Source organism: Juglans microcarpa x Juglans regia, chromosome 3D (assembly GCF_004785595.1).
Source record: "Juglans microcarpa x Juglans regia isolate MS1-56 chromosome 3D, Jm3101_v1.0, whole genome shotgun sequence".
NCBI classification, from domain to species: domain Eukaryota; kingdom Viridiplantae; phylum Streptophyta; class Magnoliopsida; order Fagales; family Juglandaceae; genus Juglans; species Juglans microcarpa x Juglans regia.
The window spans coordinates 31,096,593-31,117,239 of record NC_054598.1 but is presented as its reverse complement, the minus strand read 5'-3'; the positions used below and the strand labels follow the sequence as shown (position 1 = coordinate 31,117,239).

The 20,647-nt window shown below is 35.4% G+C and overlaps 1 protein-coding gene across 1 annotated transcript; it reads right to left on the bottom strand.

Moving 5' to 3' along the window:
* Positions 1-1,120: 1,120 nt before the first annotated feature.
* LOC121253849 (cytochrome P450 89A2-like) lies at positions 1,121-4,579 on the bottom strand. The gene is made up of 2 exons (XM_041153774.1): positions 4,500-4,579; positions 1,121-2,782 (listed from the first exon to the last, which is right to left on the bottom strand). Exon 2 carries the CDS (start codon positions 2,714-2,716, stop codon positions 1,184-1,186), a length of 1,533 nt encoding a protein of 510 aa, XP_041009708.1. The 5' UTR covers positions 2,717-2,782; positions 4,500-4,579; the 3' UTR covers positions 1,121-1,183.
* Between the last annotated feature and the right edge of the window lie 16,068 nt (positions 4,580-20,647).

Sequence of the window (20,647 nt, the reverse complement as noted above, 5' to 3'; positions counted from 1 at the left end):
TCGTGAGGCTGATAACCACAACTTCCAATTATTTATTTTATATACAAGGAGATCTAGGACATCTATTTTGCTGTTTTTTTAATTAATTTGTTGAACTACAAGTCAATTTAAAAAAATATTATTTAAAAGGTATTAAAAAATGCACAATAATTTTTTACATCTATTTTACAACTTTCTTTTAAAATGGTGGAAATGTTAGGGTTTTATTGGAATTATACTTGCTTGAATCAGTTAGAGTCAGCAATTTTCCTTCATGAACTTCTAACATTAAAATCCATTTAAGGTTCCTATTTCACGCTTTAAGACACATCAGTTGCGGAAACTCTAATTGGTGAGTTAGTTCACTCCAAGAAAAATAATTATTTATAACGAATTATTTATGATAATAGACTCATTTTGATAAGAAATAATCATATTGATGAAAAATAACTGATCACACATGTTTACAATTTTTTTGTTTTTATTTTTTCCAAGAGTTTTAACTGCATTTTTTTTAATTACATTATATCATTGACCAATTCACTCAACCATTAGATCGGTTAATGCTTGGCGGCTTCAAAGGAAGATCAGTACAAAACAGGAGCCAAATTATAAATAGTAATCTTTTATGGATCTCATTGAAATGTGTTTAATTTTTTAAAATTTAGATGATTTAATTTTTTAGGTTAAAAATTATGAAGTAGGTTGAGATGAGTCCCATCAATAATTGATTTGAAATGAGTTAAAATGAGTCGAGTTCGATTTCAAACACAACCTAAACATCTTGGAATTGCAACTCAAGTATCAATTAATGGTTGAGTTGCCAAATTATTTCAGAAGATGCAGTTTAGTTTATGTTCTTGGAGGACTTGTAATTTGTAAAATTTGCTCATTAAAATGCAGACGCAAAACATGCTTGTCCTCCAACATCACGGGCTATTTATTTCCCTGTATTTCAGCACGAATAACAAGACTGATCAATAATAAAGACAGAAAGCATATATAATCATAGAACAAAAGCAAAAAGAAAAAGAAATCACTACAATGGGATCATCAGATCAGATCAGATCAGATCAGTCTTTTAGCCCTGCTCCTGTTATAGGGAGAAAGGATGAATTTCAGCTTTCGGATCATCTGGATGTCAAATGAGGAACAAAAGGTCCTTAATTTCATTCTTCAAAGTAACAGTGTTGGATCTGTCTTGCTATTTGATTCTTGGAGATATATAGGCTCGCACTGGATTCTTCATCACAATCAAGAACTTTACCTTTTCTGAAAGATCAACACCTTCCCCATCCACTGTTTTGAACTCAAAATTCCAGACCAGATTTGAAACAAAATACTGGAGGAGAAGCAATCCTAGTTTGTTCCCGGGACACTTCCTTCTCCCAGCACCGAAGGGCATCATCTTGAACGCCGTTACATCAGACACTTCTTCTCCAATGTCTTCACTAGTCAACAATCTCTCCGGCCTGAACTCCATGGGATTCTCCCACACGTTTGGATCTCTCCCGATCAGTGCTGTCACGATGTTCACCTTCGTGTCTTTTGGGATTGTGTAGCCGCCGAGCTCAGCGTCTTCCATGGCTGTGTGTGGAACCAACAAGGTGTTTGGAGGGTGAATTCTCAGAGTCTCGAGAACCACTGCTTTCAGATATGGAATCTTGTGCAAATCATCTTCCTCAACTTCTTTCGCTCCTTTTGCCACCACCTCGCTGATTTCTGCAAAAAGTTTGGATTGAACTCGTGGGTGTTTCACTAAATATGCCAAAACCCACTGCAGCATCGTTGTACTTGTGTCGCCTCCTGCATTGATTAACTCCGAGCACAAGCTCAGAATATCTGCTTCTTCCACGTTACCTTTCTCTCCGGGTATTTTCAGGTCCAGTAAGGAATCTATGTAAGAAATCAGTTCGAATGCCTTGCCTCTCTCTTGTCTCAACTTCTTCCGGGCTCTGATCAATGGCAAAATCACATCATCTTGTTTCTTCAAGAATTGTAGGTACCTTTTCCAACGGTTTCTGAGAAGCAACTTCCCCAGTCTGGGCCAGGTAGCGAGCACAGTGAACTGCTCGTAAGAGACAAGAAATTGATATTGTATTCCTTCAACTTCTTTGATTTGAGTCTCGCTGAGTTCTCCGAAAGTCATGCGAATGAACAAGGAAAATAAAGCGGGGTGGATATGATCGAGCAGACGGACGGGCTGATTGAGCTTGGAAGATTCATGGAAGCCCTTGATCAATGAGTCCAAGACACGCTTGCGTTCAACAGAGTAAGATTTCAACGAAGTCGGGTGGAGAACTTCCGAAATGAGATTACGACGGAGGGCTTTCCAGGTTGGGCCAAAGGGGGATCCGCCGATATCTTTGTGGTTGTTGCTGAGAACGGAGCTAACGGGGACGACTGCAGGTCGGTTCGCAAAGGTGGCGCCGTGTCGAACAAGGGCTTGGTGGGCAAGGGTGTAGGAGGTGATGAAGATGAGGGGTTCAGAGCCGAGATAGACGGTCAGAATCGGGCCATACTTGTGGGAGAGATCATACATGAGAGATCTCAAATCAACCATGGATTTGGGAAGCAAATGAAGATTTCCTATGAAAGGCAGAGTTGGGGGTCCCGGCGGGAGATTGCCTTGGGAAACATTCTTCTTGGTGGTTTTGGAGGAAGAGAAAAAGCTGAAGAGTAATTTTAGGGAAAAACAGGCACAGAGAGAGATGAGGATGATGAACCAGACCTCCATGATCGATCAATCTCTAGAGTGCAGAGATGGAGCTTAGCCCCGTTCTTAGGAGAAGTGGATGAGCTTGATGAACATGTATGAGGTATTTTCTTCTGTATATATACAAAAAAACATGCACCAAGTTGCCACTAACCAATCCACAATGGCCTTCCAAATGTTGAGTGCGTCATCCATGCAAAAGTTTGACAATTTTTTATGAGTCACTGCACAAAAGTTCAACATTTTACGCACCACTTTAAACTTATGTGAGGATAAAATGATAAAATTATATATTTTTAAGTGAGAGTTGTGTTATATAAAAATTTTATGTTCTGCACATTATTTAAAAATATATGATTTTATTTTTTATTTTTATATTTTATATTTTATATTTTATAAAATATTAAAATAAAATGATAAAATTATATATTTTTAAATGATGTATAAGAATGTGACGTTATGTTTAAAATTTTTCATTCTTTATTAGCAGGCCCCCTCTCGTTCATTATCTTTTGATTTTTTTGCTCTTCGGGTAAAGCCGCTCTCTCCGACTGTCCGCGTGTGTGTTTGAAGGTATCTCTCTCTATTTTGTACATAATATTTGTAATAAATGCTGGGGTACAGAGGCATTAAATTAAAATTATTCAACAATTTTCAAAGCTGCTCCATATTTTTCTTCTTTGGAATGTTAAACTTTTCTGACTTTAGGGGGGAAAAGATAATGTGAAATATTGGTGGTAATCAATTCTGCAATAAATAGTATTTGAAAATTAGATGTGTCAGTTCCCTTCATCCAATACATGCATACATGATGCTTAATTCTCACTTCCAAATGTGGATTTCACCACTTTCATAATTAACTAAGTGTACCGGCCACGCACCTCAGTTTGCACCACCTCCAAAAATTATTTAAATTACGTTTAGATGTTGAGTTGATTTAAGTTCTTTATAAGTAGTAGTGAACTGAGTAGGTAGGGTGAGTTATGTGAAATTCATCTAAAATGAATTTAAATGTATTTAAATATAAAGATGAGTTTAATACTATTTATGAGAAATTAAAAAGGATAAAGCTACAACCACCGTTGTTTTACACCGTTTTTTGAGTCCCGCTTGACGTGTGCACGCCATTGTGGCATTTCCTTCCCTTTTTTTTTTTCATTTGCTTCTTCCTTTCTTAGTCCCGCGCCCGTTTCCATTTTTTTCCTCTACACCCATTCTGCATTGCCCCAAACAAGTGCACAAGAGACCCATCTCCCCCAAATCCCGATTGATTGCCCATTTCGTTTTTCCCCAAACAAGTAGAGACCCATTTCCGTTTTTCGATTGACTGCTCCCAAGAGACCCATTTTGACCGGCACAAGAGACCCATTTTGCATGAAAATTATAGAACTTGTTGTGGTTGAGAAATCTGTATGTGGCAATGCAGAATGGGTGCAGAGGAAAGAAATGGAAACGGGCGCAGGACTGAGGAAGGAAGAAGCAAATGAAAAAAAAAAAAATTAGGGAAGGAAATGCCATAGTGGCATGCACACGTCAGGCGGGACTCAAACACGGTGTAAAACAACGGTGGCTGTAGTTTTATCTAATTGAAAAAGGTTGTGTGTCTCATATATAAAGATATGTTGAGTTGAAAAGGTTGTGGATCCCACATGTAAGGAGGTTTTGAGTTGAAATGAGTTTAATAATTTAAGAGTTGAGTGCTTTGATGTTAGACTCAGTTTAAAATTAAACTGAACTGAATTGATCACAGCTTATTCTTCATTAATTGAAATATTTATGCTATTAAGTTTTTTTTAGACATGCGAGAAAAAGGTTTTTATAATGCTTTAAACTAGTTTCAACTATACAAGATTCACATAAATCCCCTATAAAAAGGTGAAGTCTACATGAAAAAAAAGTGAGAAAAAAAAATTTAATGGGATCTATCATTTTATAAAGAGTTTGTACGAGATTTGTATATACCTAAAACTTATACGTAGCATTACTCTTCATGTAAATGACTACTAACAGATTGTATTAAGACACATCAATGATATAGAGACATGTTGCATCAATCTAGCCATTGCAAAAAACTAACATCTCTAAGAGAAATAATATTGGAAAAATCTAATTGCAAGCGATTATGTGCACTAATATGTGCAGCCATTCAATATGATTGGTTAAAAAATAGATTTTATTGAAAACAATACTAATCTAAATTTAGAATATGAATGTAACAATATTAGTACGCAGATTAGTACACCAACTTGCTTGTATATAACAAAACTCAATAATATTTAAAATTTTAAAATGTGTAACCTAGCGCACTTCTTTTAAAAAATATAGATGAACATAAGATTCACACGAAAAATTAATTTCTTAATAATAAATTTTACTATTTTTTAAATAAAATGTGTAAAATTTACATACCCTAAAATGGTATATAAGATTACTCAATCTCCAAATGGCAACTCCACGTTGAATTAAGAATAATCCCTTTAGATCAAACGCCTCTTGTGACAAGCTTCGGAGAAGAGAGAACTGAATGGCACGTGGAGCATGCGTATGTATGGGGGCATATGAATGCCTTGCAGTATGGACCGAATTAAAGCGTAGCGCCTAAGGGTGTTCAACCGAACTACGTACTAGCGCCCATGGTTGACTGAGTCTGAGGGAGACAGCTGTTGAATGGAACTGAATTAGGTATTTTTTAATATTATTTTTATATAAAATTTAAAAAATTATAATAATTAGATAAAATAAGATAAAAAAATTTTTTGAGAAAACCAACGACAACTTAATTTTATTTATATAGTTTATACAAAAAATTTTGACTACTGGAAACAGGTGTTGACTGTTGACCCACGTTTGTCGTTTCCAAAGTTCAACTTCAACTTCGTTTGGTCCTCCCTACAAGATTAGTCACATCTTTGTATCGCAAAAGTTTAAAATATTAATTTAATCAATAATGAAGAAATAGAGATGAGATGAATTATTATAGATTGAGATATCTCATCTTATCTTATAATCTTATCATTATAAATTTTATAAATTTTCATATAAAATATAGTAAATAATTTAATTTTTTCAAATATTAAAATAATCATAATATTAAAAAATAATATTTAAACAATATTTTATTCAACTTTCAATTTTTATCTCAACTCACTATCCAAACTTATTCTATCATTTTTTTGTTTTTTATATAAATATGGATTTCTCGTTTTAAATAAGTTTGAAAAATAAATTTGTAAATTTCTTTTAAAAGGAATCACTATTTAGTTTAAAAATAAAAATAAATCATGACTAAAGGTAGTCACTCCTTACACTATGTTTAGATGTTGAGATAAGTTGAGTTGAATTATAAATAATAGTATTTTGTGAGTTCTAGAAGAATTTAAATTTTTTAAGTTGAGATGAGTTTAACCTTTTAGGTTGAAATGTATGAAATAGTTTGAGATGAGTTTAATTTTTTTATTGGAATTCCATCGATAAAACTAGACCTTCAGTTTTATTAATTGAACATGCTAAAGTATAGGAAAAGTATATCATTTATCAATTCTATAGATGATTCACCTCAATTCTCTAATTTCTTTTTTAATATTTATGTATTTTTATATTATAATAAAATATATTTTTAAAAAAAGAAATAGAAATAGAAATAGAAATAGGCAGAGGCTCAAATTGGGGATCCATGAAACGAGAAGCGATGGTATATAGGTCTGGCTAAGGTGGTGGATAGCAGTCATTCTGCGCCACCCGTCGCCCTCCGGCGCGCCACACTCATCTCGTCCTTCTTATTCTTTTCCACCAAAATAACATTGTTTTTTCTACCAAAAAAAAAAAAAAAGCAGTATAAGTCAAGCAGTCTTCTTTTAACTGCTATGTGACTAAAATTTTTATGAAAATTTATATACGTTTAGGAATTTTAAATTTTAACAGTATAAGAAAGATAGACATAAATCGACACCATTATATGAAGTGAGTATTTAATTAGCTTGGTTTGTATAGTGAGTTAAGATGAGATGGATTAAGATAGTTTTTAAATAGTTATAAAATATTTGAGTTAAGATGAGATGAGTTAAAAATGATTTGAATCAAAATGTTTTATAGAATTTTGGAAATGAGAGAGAAAAAATTGAATAAAAATATTATACAAATTAAAATATTATTCGAATATAATTTTTATTTTGTGATTTGAAAAAGTTGAATTATTTTTTATATTTTGTTTGGAGTTTGAGAAAGTTGTAATAAATGAGGTAATGATTAGATAAAAAAGTTGAAGATTTTGAAATTGAAAATTGTTTGTGTATGTGGTATTTGCATATTAAGATGAAATTGAATAAACTGAGATGGAATGAGATGTAAGCATCTTTCTATCCAAACGAGACTTTAATATTGTATGAGAAATTCTCCAGACAGTTATAAATAGTTCTCTAAGACTTGCTACATGTGTCAAAAAAAGATAAATTGAGGGCGACTACAATCTGAAAGCAAATTATACAAGATTTATTGAATATTTAATATTGTCTGAAAAATTTATTAACTGCATAATTAATATTGTAAATTCACTTTATGTATCAATTTATTTAAATTGTGACCCTCCAATTTAGAGTCTTGGGAATATTTTTTCATTCTTAGGTGGTGCTACAGCCACCGAGACTTGGTACTAAGATATTGTAATGACTGACGTGGTATGCCACGCAGCTATTAAATAAATAAAAAAATGGATCCCTGATACCACTTTCCTCCTCCTCCCTTCGTTTGACGCTAACTGTAAGGGTGAAAACCTCTATCTCATTCCTCCCCTCCCTCTGCCCATCACTCACGAAGATATACAAGAGCAAGATGCCCAAGAAAAATAAAATAACAAGTAAAAGACCAAAAATTATGAATGCTACAAATTTTGTTTTATCTATATTGATAAAATCCAAAGCATTGTCTTTGTTTTTTTTCTTTTTTTTTTCACGGCAACCAAATTAAAATCGATCTTTTTCTCGAAAATGGATATTTTCCTTTGATATGGTTTTTGAAGAAAACAAACACAACAAAACAAAAAATAGATAAATCTGAGATTTGGACAAATATTTAAAGTAGAGCTATAGAGCTACACAGCCTCCCTATTTTATCTACACTACACGAATTTCTGACATCTTTTTTTTTTCTTATTCCTATTCCTATTCGAATTCCCCCCTTTTTCCCACCCCACCCCACCCGTCCCCAACCCCCGCCCCCCAGCACACGTTCCCTGGCATTTCCCCTAGCCCCCCACGCGTTCCCCTTGGCATTTTTCCCAGCCCCCTGCATCCCCACCCCTCAATCCAAACCCCTACATTCCCCCCCCCCCCCCCCCCCCACCCTGCGTTTCTCCCCCCTCTCCTGCGTCGAACGGAAGCCCCCCTCCCCTGCGTCAAACGGAAGCCCCCTGCTTGCAGCAGTTCATGCAAGCTCCTCCCCACCGGTAAGTTTGCTATGTTGTAGTTCATTTAAAAACACATTTTCTGTGCTTTGCTTATGTTAAGTACTCACTGGGTTGATCTAGAATTGATTGTAAGAACAGATTGATGATGAGAAAAATGTTATGTGCTTGCATGTCTGAATTTATGGCCCAAAAAGTTGTTGCTTTTGCATTGAGCAGAACCTTTTCTGACGGTGTGGGGGCGATATGTGCATTCAAACCATGCTATTTTTCATTTGAAGCTTTTATCATTCTTATAAACAGTATTTCTCTTTATAAAAAATGCATGAATTCTTGTGAAAAATAAGCCATACAAATAGCATAAATATTCTTGATCTTTTTATGTGCTAGCTAGCTCCTTGATATAATTAGCTCAGTTATGTTGTCGAACATGAGTACTTTGATACCAATTAAGTAATTAATTCTATTAAAAATATTAAAATAATTATGAGATTTTCATGAAGCTGTCAAGACAGAAGGATCATGAAAACACCAAACCATCTTGTGTAACATGATTGAAATACTTGTCGATTTGCCTTTGGAATTTATAAAAATACATCCATATATACACCTATTTCTAGATTCATTCATTATTAGAGGATTTTCTCTACTTTGAGAGTTATCTATTAAGTAATGATAGAGATACAGTGTTTTTTAAAGACTGTATATATTTTTTAAATTGAAGCTTTTTGTAAGTATAAATATCATTAATTTCAAAACCGAATTGTAAAAGCTAGCGCTGTAGAACTTTAAGTGTTTGTTAAGCTTATCTATGAAGCTTATCAAATTATGCTTATCTGATTGTAGGCTATGAAATTAGGCATGATTGAAGTGCAGAACTATCCTTTTCCTTTTTTTTTTTTTTTTTGCAAGTAAACTGCATGTGAAGGGTTGAAAGTTGAAACTATCCATTTTTACTTGTATTATTGCAACTGCCCAGGAAAAACTTGTTGCTGAGGGTAAGAAAATAAGTAAGACTAGTGGTCAGAAAATTCTTTCTAAAAAATAAGTAACATTTATACATTTACCATTCTCACAAGAGTATTCTTTCTCACAAATTGAAAATTTAACGTCTATTACCATATACATCCATAATGACATTAATTGAAAATTTAAATTTGTGAGTATCCCTTCTCACAAATTGAAAATTTGAGGACAACTATTTATAACACCATACATCTATACTCTGAACCAACCATGGATCATTACAATAGATAATGACCCAGTACAGACACAATAATATACGTGCACATCAATTCTCTACGATCCGCTTTTGAAGTTTGCCCTCTTGTTTGTGAAGCTCAGTCTCTCTCTCTCTCTATTAGTATCTTTTTGTTTTTGAGCTTCATACTCGTGCAAGAATACATCATCCTCCCTCTTCCAAAATACATTTTCTACCAATTAAAATATGTCTGCCCATATTAAAAATTGATATCTTGCTTCTCCCTGCATTGAGGTCAACAATTTTAGTTAAATATGACACATTTAAGTGCAATTCAAAAGGCACAAAAATATGAAAAGGCAGCCTATGAAAATATACATTCCATTCTCAAGCAAGAATGACCCATGACACACCCAAAAGTGAAACTACTTTTTTGTATTTCTGCTGTAAAGGTTGATCCCATGTGCTATTGGGGGCCACTTTCTTAATTACATCCATTGCAATATGTTTCTTATGAAAAGTGAGCTATTCTGTTTAGTCCCAATGTTTTGTACCTCTTCGGCACTCACAGATTGACTATAAACTAAAAAATTATTAACATATGCCATTCAACAAAGGAGGAGTAGTTTAGTTATATGGAAGGATCATGAATGAGCAGAAAATCCATTGCCAAGTAATTCCAAAACCCAAAGGCCGTGAGATTATAAATGGGAAAACTTTAAAAACTAATGAGAAAGAAAGAAGAGCACGAACATTGAGATTACTTGAATAACTTTTCTGAAAGAAAGCAGTCGAATGGTTTACCGTTACTGCTCTGAACTCAAAGAACGGTAGGTAGAAAATTATTATCAAGAAAAAATCCTAGTTGTTTTGATATGAACTCATGGGAATGAAATCCCTTAAACCCACAATCAATTTGAAGACTCACCCATGAAAGTCAAAATTAAGTCAATAGATCGAGAATCTAGACCAGTTGAGAACTCATTTCAATAATCTAGATTATATTAAAATCTAGACCCGTTGAAGAACATGTTTCAAGAACCCAGATTACAAGGAGGAACGCCACAAAGGTTATGATTTACCTTTGATAACTTCAAAAGTTCAATGAAGAACAAGATGAGTAAACTCAACTCACAATGAAAATTCAATATTGTCTAAAGTTTCAAATGAGGCTACAAAAAGAATTTAAACCAAACATAATTAAAATCCTAGCTAAAATAAAACTTCTTTTACCCAAAATGCTTCTGGATGAACAATGTCGCATCTACAGTAACACGATTACAGTACGCTATAGTAACCTTGTGATACAGCGGCTGGGAGAAGAACATAAGTAACTCAAGTGAAGTGTAGTGTTGTGAGAAAACCCTAAGTGGAAGGAACTGTCGGGACACAAGAAGGGTGGTCTAAAGCATGGGCTGTGAGTAGTGGAGTGCTGGGTCATCAAATGAAAAAATAAACATTGGCCGTGGGCTGTCTGAAGGCCTAACATCTATCTTGTTTTTATTTCAGTTAATCTAGTGTTGTAAGGGCCATGAGCCCATTTAAAGTAAGGACTTCTTAGTAATTCACTATTCTAGTATATTACCCTGTACGTGGGGTAGTGGGAGGGATATCAAAAAGAATATTATTTTGTTAGACTCTGGAGGTGCCTTCCCTCGAAGAAGGCGTGGTATCGTTCATCTTTCCATTCCATTCCCTTGAGGAAAATACAGTTATCCGTATTCACAAATATCAATCTTCTTCCATTTAATTCTAAACTATTACAAACCTCTTGAAACCCTAGTTTCTAAAAAAGAACTTTCCAAATAAGCCATTGGCCAAAATACAAGGTCTTCCCGAAAATCCTAGTTCATAAGAAATAAGACATGTGGGCCAAGCATCTTCAAGCCCACTTATTCTAAACTAATAAGATAAATTATTTAACCAAATTGGAAGCCTCCAATAACAATAGGCCCTATCTCTAAGTCATATCTTCCATAACTTAAATCAAGTGGATCAAAACTGGTTCTCCTTCTTTCAAGTCCATCTTGAGTGTTGGGCTCTTGCTTGCTTCATCCTAAGTGGATTGCACCAATCCTCGTATTGCTTCCTTGATCTTCTTAGTCCTTGATCTTATAATTGGCCCATGTAGAACTTGCAAAGGATCTTTAAGAGTAAGCCCACCTTAGTTCCCATCATTCCCTCTCTCCTCAAAAGGATTCGACTACGAATCTTCACCTACATCAAAAGGAGAAAGATAAAAAACATTTAAAGTAGCAAAAACATTATACTCACCTGGAAGATCCACTTTATACGCATTGTCATTAATTTTCTCAAGAATTTGAAAAGATCCATCTCCTCGAGGATGCAACTTAGTCCTTCTATGGGCTGAGAATATTTCTTTGCACATGTGAACCCAAACCCAATCTCCCGGTTCAAAGATGACATGCCTTCGCCCTTTATTGGCTTGGGAAGCAACCATTTTCATTCTTTTGGCCAATTTGAAGTCGTACCCTCTCATGAAGTGACTTCACCAATTCCGCCTTCTTTTGTCCATCCAAGCTACTCCGGGATAGAACATCAGCAACAATGTTCTCCTTACCTTGCTTGTAACGGATGACATAGGGAAATGCCTCAATGTATTCCATCCATCTAGCATGCCTTTTATTCAACTTACCTTGACACTTGAGATGCTTCAATGATTAATGATCGGTGTGGATCACAAACTCCCTAGGCCACAGGTAGTGCTACCAAGTCTCTAATGCACGAACAAGAGCATAAAGCTCTTTGTCATAAGTATGGTACTTTAGGGATGCCCCACTTAGCTTTTCACTAAAGAAGGCTATTGGCCGCCTATCCTGCATAAAAAAAGGCTCAAATCCTTATTCCGGAGGCTTCACATTCAATCTCAAAAGTTTTGTTAAAATCAGGTAATGAAACACAGGTGCAGAGCACAATCTTTCTTTAATAGTGGCAAAAGCATTCTCTTGATTAGCCCCCTAATGAAACCCAACATTCTTGTTAATTACCTCAGTGAGGGGTGCAGCAATGGTGCTTAAATTTTTAACAAAACGTCGATAAAAGTTAGCTAAGTCATGAAAACTTCTTACCTCAGTGATGCTTTTTGGCATTAACCACTCCTTTATGGCCTTGACTTTTTCTTCATCCACCTCAATACCTCTTGTACTAACAACATAACCAAGAAAAACAACTTTTTCCATGCAAAAGGTACATTCTTGAAATTAGCATATAACTTTTTAGATCTTAACAAATCAAACACATATCTCAAATGCTCAATATGTTCATTTAAGTCCTTGTTGTACACTAGGATATCATCAAAGTACAAAACCACAAACTTGCCTATGAACGCACGTAGGACATGGTTTATTAATCTCATGAAAGTACTGGACGCATTTGTAAGTCCAAATGGCATAACCAACCATTCATAAAGCTTATACTTAGTCTTCAAAGCAGTTTTCCATTCATCACCCTCTTTTATTTTGATCTGATGGTACCCAATTTTAAGATCAATTTTACTGAAAATATATGAGCCATGCAATTCATAAAGCATATCATCTAATCTAGGAATGAGATGTCGATACTTTACCGTGATATTGTTGACCGCTCTGCAATCAACGCACATCCTCCACGTCCCATCATTCTTTGGCACTAGTAGCACTGGTACTGCACATGGGCTCATGCTCTCCCTCACGTACCCCTTGCTCATCAGATTCTCAACTTGCCTCTGAAGCTCATTTGTCTCCTCTAGATTACTCCTATAGGCTGGTCAGTTTGAAAAAGCAGCTTCGGGCACAAAATCAATGTGGTGCTCAATGTCTTTAATGGGTGGCAACTCATTAGGAATCTCCTCTGGGAATATAGTCTCAAACTCCTGCAACAAAGAAACATTCAAACTAGGAAGAGACTGGTTAGTTTCATCAAGACTAAGAACAAACTCTTTATAGACAAGAAAAATCATAGGGCGATTTGTAAAGGAAGCCCCCTTAACCTCACTCTCTCTTGCTTAGAAACTCGCTTTTGTCTTTCCTTTTCTCTCTGTAGACTCACTTTCTTTTTTCTCTTGTGGCTCCACTTGTTTTTCTTTACTCTCAGCCACCTCTCTACTTTCTTTTTCACTTTTTCTATTTTGCTTATTTTCACTCTTACTCTTTCTTTTTTTCTCAATTTCTTTTTCACTCTTTCTTTTTTGATCACTCGCATTTTCACTTTCTTTTTTTACCACTCTCATTTATACTCTTTCCTTTTTGAGCAACCTCACTTTTCAGTTTCAGTTGGTCCTCATAGACCTGACTTCGAGTTAAAGGAGCAAACTTGATTGTTTTGCCATTCTTTTCAAAACTGTACATGTTTTTTAACCCATTATGTGTCACCCTCCTATCATACTGTCACGACCTCCCAAACAAAATATGGCCAGCATGCATAGGTACAACATCACAAAGCACCTCAACCTGATACTTTCCAATAGAAAAAGTAACTAACATTTGTCTGTCCACCCTAACCTCCCTACAGTCATTCAACCACTGCAATTTGTATGGTCTAGAGTGTTTTAAAGTTGGTAAATTCAATTTCTCAATCAAAGTAGTGCTAGCCACATTACTACAACTCCCCCATCAATGATCATACTACATACCTTATTGTTGACATTGCATCTAGTATGGAAAATGTTCTCTCTGTGTTGCTTTGCATCATCCACCTTAATGTGTGTATTGCGAGTACGTCTGGCAACAAGAGACTCACCTGTCACGGGGTATACCACTCCATCATCATCATCACTAGCATCAACCAACTCAAGCACCTCATCACTATCATCCTCACTCTCAGTCATCGCCTTCCCATTGTCACGCATAATCATCACTCTCCTGTTTGGACATTGAGAAGCGATGTGTCTTGAACCCAAACACTTAAAACATTTAATATCTCTATTTCATGAAGGTTGGGATTCTACCTTGGGTTTGTTACTAGTTCCCTCATCTTTTCTCTTAGGTGGTTCGGTCTTTCTCTTTGCCTCAGCTGGATCATTCCTATCCCACTTTGATTTTCAGTAGTGCTAGAAACCGAAGTGTACCTTGCTGTCCCTTTTCTCTTTAACTGCCTCTCCACCTTCATAGCCATGTGCACCATGTCCTCTACCTCCACATAATATTGCAATTCAATTATATCGGCTATGTCCCTATTCAAACCACTCAAAAATCTAGCCATGGTGGCCTCCCGGTCCTTCTCTACATTAGCTCTAATCATCGTCACTCCATCTCCTTATGGTAATCATCCACACTCCAAGACCCCTGTGTAAGATTTTGGAGCTTTTGGTAAAGGTCCCAATAGTAGTGGCTAGGTACAAATTTCAGCCTCATGAGAGATTTCAACTCTCCCCACGTCTCCATAGGCCTCTCATAATTCCTCCTCCTATTGGTCACTAATTGATCCCACTAAATAATAGCATAATCAGTGAACTCAATTACTGTCAACTTCACTTTCTTCTCTTTAGAGTAATTATGACAATCAAACACCAACTATATTTTTTTCTCACACTCTAGATAAACCTTTGGGTCAATTCTACATTGAAAAGATGGTACTTTCATTTTGATGCTCCCAATGTCTCTATCTATACCATCCCGACCCCTTAGGTTCCCCTCAAGTCCTCTTTCACACCTAACTCTTCTATGTCTATCCAACCCAACTTCAGATGCTAAGTCTTTCTCATCTTCACTGAGACTCATTCATTCTCATACTCATTTTCAACCCTAGGCTCACGTCGCCTCCTACTCTCCTACCTTGCAAATTTCTAATCGCTGCTTCTTGATGATTCATCATATCCCTCACTTCACTCAACACAAAGTTCAACTGCTCAAACTGTTGTTGCATGGCTTGCAACACAAAGGATGAGTTATCTGCCCTCCCCCTTGGTGATGAGCCACTCAGGTGAGACATTGTAAAGTGCTGCACAAAATAATGTTAGTGGTAAAAAAAAACCTCACACACTCTCTTTTGTGTTTACACTCAAGTAATGGCACTCTACTCGTGTTTCACTCTTAATTGAATTTTTATTATATAATAATCTCACACTCTCTTGCATTTTACCTCAAGAGTTTTCCCACTCGAGTTCTTTAAAAACTAGTTGAACTCAATCAAGACAATGCAACATTGTTTTATCCCACCTAGTAATTAGGTCCAAGAAACAAGAACAAGAGAAACACGGAAGGAATAAAAAAATGGCAAAAAATAAAGGAAATTATATGAATAAAATAGTAACTATAAGACAAGATACCAACTATAATGATGTATGCAGCCACTTTGATGAGAAGGCTCAAAAAAAAATTTTGGATCTTTTTTTTTTTCCTGGATGATTTTTTTTTTTCTAAATGATTTGTTTTTTTCTTTTATTATCTTTTCAGCAACTGATTTGATCACAATGAACAATAAGCAATTGACAAAACCTTACAATAACTCAAAAACCCTAGTATAAGAGTGATAAACGGCAACCCCTAGAATAAGAGATTTCAACCAACACAAACCCTAGAACAGTGAAATTCGGCAGCTCTAAGAATAGTGATAAAATTCGACAGCCATCTCTTTTTTTTTTCAACCCTAGAACAATGAAGTCCTAGAATTAAATTTAGAGATGCAAGAATTTAAAGATAGAATCAGACCTAATTGGAAACCTTGCTCTGCATACCAAATAATATGAACCCGTGAGAATGAAATCCCTTGAACCCACAATCAATTTGAAGATTCACCCAATAAAGTCAAAATCAAGTCAATGGATGACGAATCTAGACCCGTTGAGAACTCGTTTCAAGAACCTAAATTATATTAAATCTAGACCCGTTGAAAAACCTGTCTCAAGAACCTAAATTATAAGGAGGAACGCCATAAAAGTTGTGATTTACTTTTGATAACTTCAAAAGTTCAATTAAGAATAAGATGAGTAAACTCAACTCAGAATAAAAATTCAATATTGTCTAAAGTTTCAAATGAGGTTACGAAGAGTATTTAAGCCAACCCTAATTAAAACTCTAGCCAAAATAAAGCCCTTTTTACCCAAAATGCCCCTGGATGAACAATGTCGCGGCTACAATAACATCTTGAAACCCTAGTTCCTAAAAAGTAACTTTTCAAATAAGCCATTGGCCAAAATATAAGACCTTCCCGAATCCCTAGTTCATAAAAAATAAGACATGTGGACCAAACATCTTCAAACCCACTTATTCTAAACTAATAAAATAAATCTTTTAACCAAATTGAAAGCCTCCAATAACAATAAGTCTTATCTCTAAGTCATGCCTTCCACAGCTTGAATCAAGTAGATCAAAATTGGGTCTCCTTCTTTCAAGTCCATCTTGAGTGTTGGGTTCTTGCTAGTTTCATTTCAAGTAGATTGCACCAATCCTTGCATTACTTCATTGATCTTATTGGCCATTGATCTTGTAATTGGCTCATCTGGAACTTGCAAACGATCTTTAAGAGTAGGCCCACCTTGGTTCCAATCATGTTTAATTTTCCAAACACCTAACCCCAATAAATCACAAACCACATAAATTTTACTGATCATAATAGTAAAAAAAAACCCAAAAATAATGCATTGCCAGACACTAATTTCCATATCAATTCAGAAAATTAGTGTTCAAATAACACACAAAAACCAAGAATACCCCAAAAAAATCATGCTACCATTGCCAACCAAAATAGTAAAATAAAAATAAGAGTAAATATAGGGTACCGAATGGAAGCATGCTTACCAGTTTTGAAGGAAGACGCATGGGTAGGGAGAGGGGCCAGATTCGTGCGGGTTTGCCATGGCTTGGGACATATATGCACGGTGGGGGAGCGGCGCAAGGAGAGGAGGAGAATCCCATGGAGGAAGAGCAGCCCACAGGGGAGAGAAAATCCAAAAATTCATGAGGGCGTATAGAAAATTGGGAGAGGGGGGGAGGGCGTATGGGAAAATGGGTTGGGTGGGTGAGGTGAAAAATGAGATTGGGGGGGGGGGGGGGGGGGAGCAAATCGAAAGAGAGGGGGGTCAGGTGGAAAGAGCAGATTGAAAGGGGGGACGGGTAGGGGTGAAAAACTAAACCTTAGGCCTGGTTTTTGGGCAAAACTAACGCCGAGCATTGAGAGAAAAATGGGTGGAGCAACTGACCATAATTGATCGATGGAGAGTGGTAAAACCAGTCGGTTTTGTTTCAGCTGGTTGCCGTTGATTTATCGGCATGAACATTGGTTCCAACACTCAATAAATTTCTCAACACTTCAACAATACAGATTATAGATTCAACAACAAACATCAACTTTTATTTTCTTAATCATTAAGTAAAAAAAATTAAATACATGAAGAATTAAAATGAATGAATAAACTCAAGCAGCATACTATTCTTTCTCAAAAGATCAAACGTCTGGTTAGAAGGTTAATGGGAACTGGGAAATAATATTATTAAATTTTAGAATAGTTACAAACATTAATGATGTATTAAAATTATAATATTTACTTTTCAGATTATTTTGGCAAAAAAGAAACTAAAGTCTCCGTAAATATTACTTAAGCAAATAATTGCTCTCTTTTGTAGGGGAGAATGATATATAAAAATCTGAATATACAAAAATTAAATGATTATTTAAAAGCGTTCATAAATATATAATGAGCTCCAAGTTTAAATATAAAATAAAAAATAAAAATAGTTAATATGTAAATTGATCTCAACGTTCTTTCAACAAATAAAAGTCATTAATATATTATCACATCCCTTCTCAATATAGACTACCAAAAAACTTATAATAGTCTTCATTTTTTTTTTTGAAACATTGTCTCAACAGTATTAAAAGCTGAAAAGGTTTGTTCAATTTATTTTTTTCGAAACCTAGTCTTAATTCACTACAGGAAAAACGGACTTTTGTGACTAATTTATTGCAACCAAAAGACTATTCGCAACCAATTTTAGTTACAAATAATTATTTCGTTGGAATTAACTAATCGCAAATAAGTAATTTTATTGTAGTGTAATAATGTTTATGATTTAAAGTTTTTGGCTTTTCTATATTGTTCAACTTAAATTCTCAAAATAAAATGCAAAGAAAATGACTAATGAAAAGTCATATTTTGATATTCAAAACTAATTAATCGTATGTACAACATAATAAATTAAATTAAAATTTTGGGTTTATATGAGGAATCAATGAGCATATATATATATATATGTGTGTGCGCGCGCGCGCGTGTGTATATATATCTAATACTCTTTTATTACAAAAATCTCTTCATTCTTTTTTTAATAGGTTAAGATCAGTATGTAAATTTCCTTGGAGAAAATTAATTTAATTATTTTATTAAAATAAGTTTGAAATTTTTGAAAGTTGGAAACAAGCAGATAGAACAAACTTAAGCACATCATTTGCTACTTCTCTTTAAATTTTCACATATAAGAAATATTGTAATGGGCAGCGGCTTACAGCTACGGCTTTATGGGATTACTGTGACACCCCGGCCTCCACCTTGGCAAGGACCATGGCGCCTAGATGTTCACCACTTGAGTCACACACCCCACACATTGTGATAACAAAGTGTATGCTCACAAGCTCAATAAAGTGTACACACACACACATACACACACATATATATATATATATATATATCTATTATATATAAGTGCGAATGAAGTATGAATAGTATTTTTGCCTAACAGTTTTTCTTCCCATTTTGCCCCTGCTTCTATTCTCAAATTTCCGTTTTGCCTAGCTGTATTTGTACGTTTTTGTCCTTGGGCTTCTTTCTCCCTCGCGCGAGCCCTTCCTCCCCCATCCGTTTCTTCGTCCCCTCTAGTGCGCCAGCATGGCCAACACCACCCTAGCCGTTCTCTTCCCCTCCAACCTGCGTCCTTCCCCTTCCAATCTCAGCCCCTCTCATGCTGCTATTAACCGCCACAAAGGAATCCAAGCCACGTCCCTTTTTCGTTCCAACACCGCCGTCGCACCGCCGTTGGCCACCATCGGCCCTCCAGCCACCTAAACCACCGAACCTCAGCTTTGATCCGCCACCGTTGAAGCCCCTCTAACTCATTTTTCGATTTGAGTATTTTGGCCTCTAACCATCGCCCATGAGCCACCCGCAGCCAACCACAACCACCATTTGCTTCACCAACACCTCTAAGACATTCCCTAGCCATCCCAAGTTTTAGTTTGTTCCTATTCAAAATTTGGCAATTTTAGACCCACAACCGTAGTCCGAAATACACCATTACGTTGTTGTGCTGCCACCTCTTGCACCTCCTTGATCTTTCGAAAATTATATTTCATCATGTAAGTAATTTTTCAAAGAACTTTGTGAGATTTGAATATATTTTTGCACTAACAAATTTTTTACAGTCTGGTTGGTTGTGCCGGACTTTGAGTCTGAGGAGTATGAGGATCAGTTGGATGTGAGGATGTGTTGTTTATTTAATTAAATTATGCTTGCGTGCATTTATGTTGTGTTTGGCATCATGGCATTTATTGCATCATTTCATGCATGCTCATGTGTCATGAATGAAAACTAAGTTTTCATGTGAGAGATGATTTTTGGGTATGTTTGAAATAAATGGATTGAAAGGAATAAGAGAAAGGAAAATGAACTATAGGAATGGTGGTAAGCAGGGACGGTGGTAGAGTTTCACCTGTGATTCTCGCCTATGGTGCACGTGGTAGGGATGGTGATAAGTCCCGCCTGTAATTCCTGCCTATAATGTTAGCGGTAGGAATGGTGGTAAGTAGGAATGGTGGTAATCCCGCCTGCGATTCTCACCTGCACTGATTGATAAATGAATATGTTAGGACATTTTCTGGAAAAATGATGGTTTGTGGTTTAATGGATACGAGCACCATTTTTTGCAAAAATGGTTGGTTTATGCTTGGGCCATTTTCTAGAAAAATAGCGAATAGTATTTAATGACATGTTTTGGGTCAAATAAATTAATGAATATTAAATAATATTCTTAAAATAATAAAATCATTTAAATATATTAATTTTTTTAAAACTATATAATTTTCAAAACTCCAAAATATAAAAAGGTTTACTTGAAAATTTGTCTTTATTCAATAACACTACAAATACATCATTTAAAATGATTTTGGTAAAATATTTAGAAGATTTTAGAATACTTGACTCAATTTAAAAATCATTGGCTAGGTTTAAAATAAAGATATTGGATTTACAATGATTTTTTTTAAAGAAATGCTATTCATCATCTTCTTCTTTTGAAATCGCTTCATAAAAGAAATTACAGACTTTTGTCAAGCCATAGGACTTGAGAAAGAAAATCTGGAATACAATCCCACCACATATCAATGCTTTCCACATTTTTTGCATTTCTAGCTAACCTATGTGCAG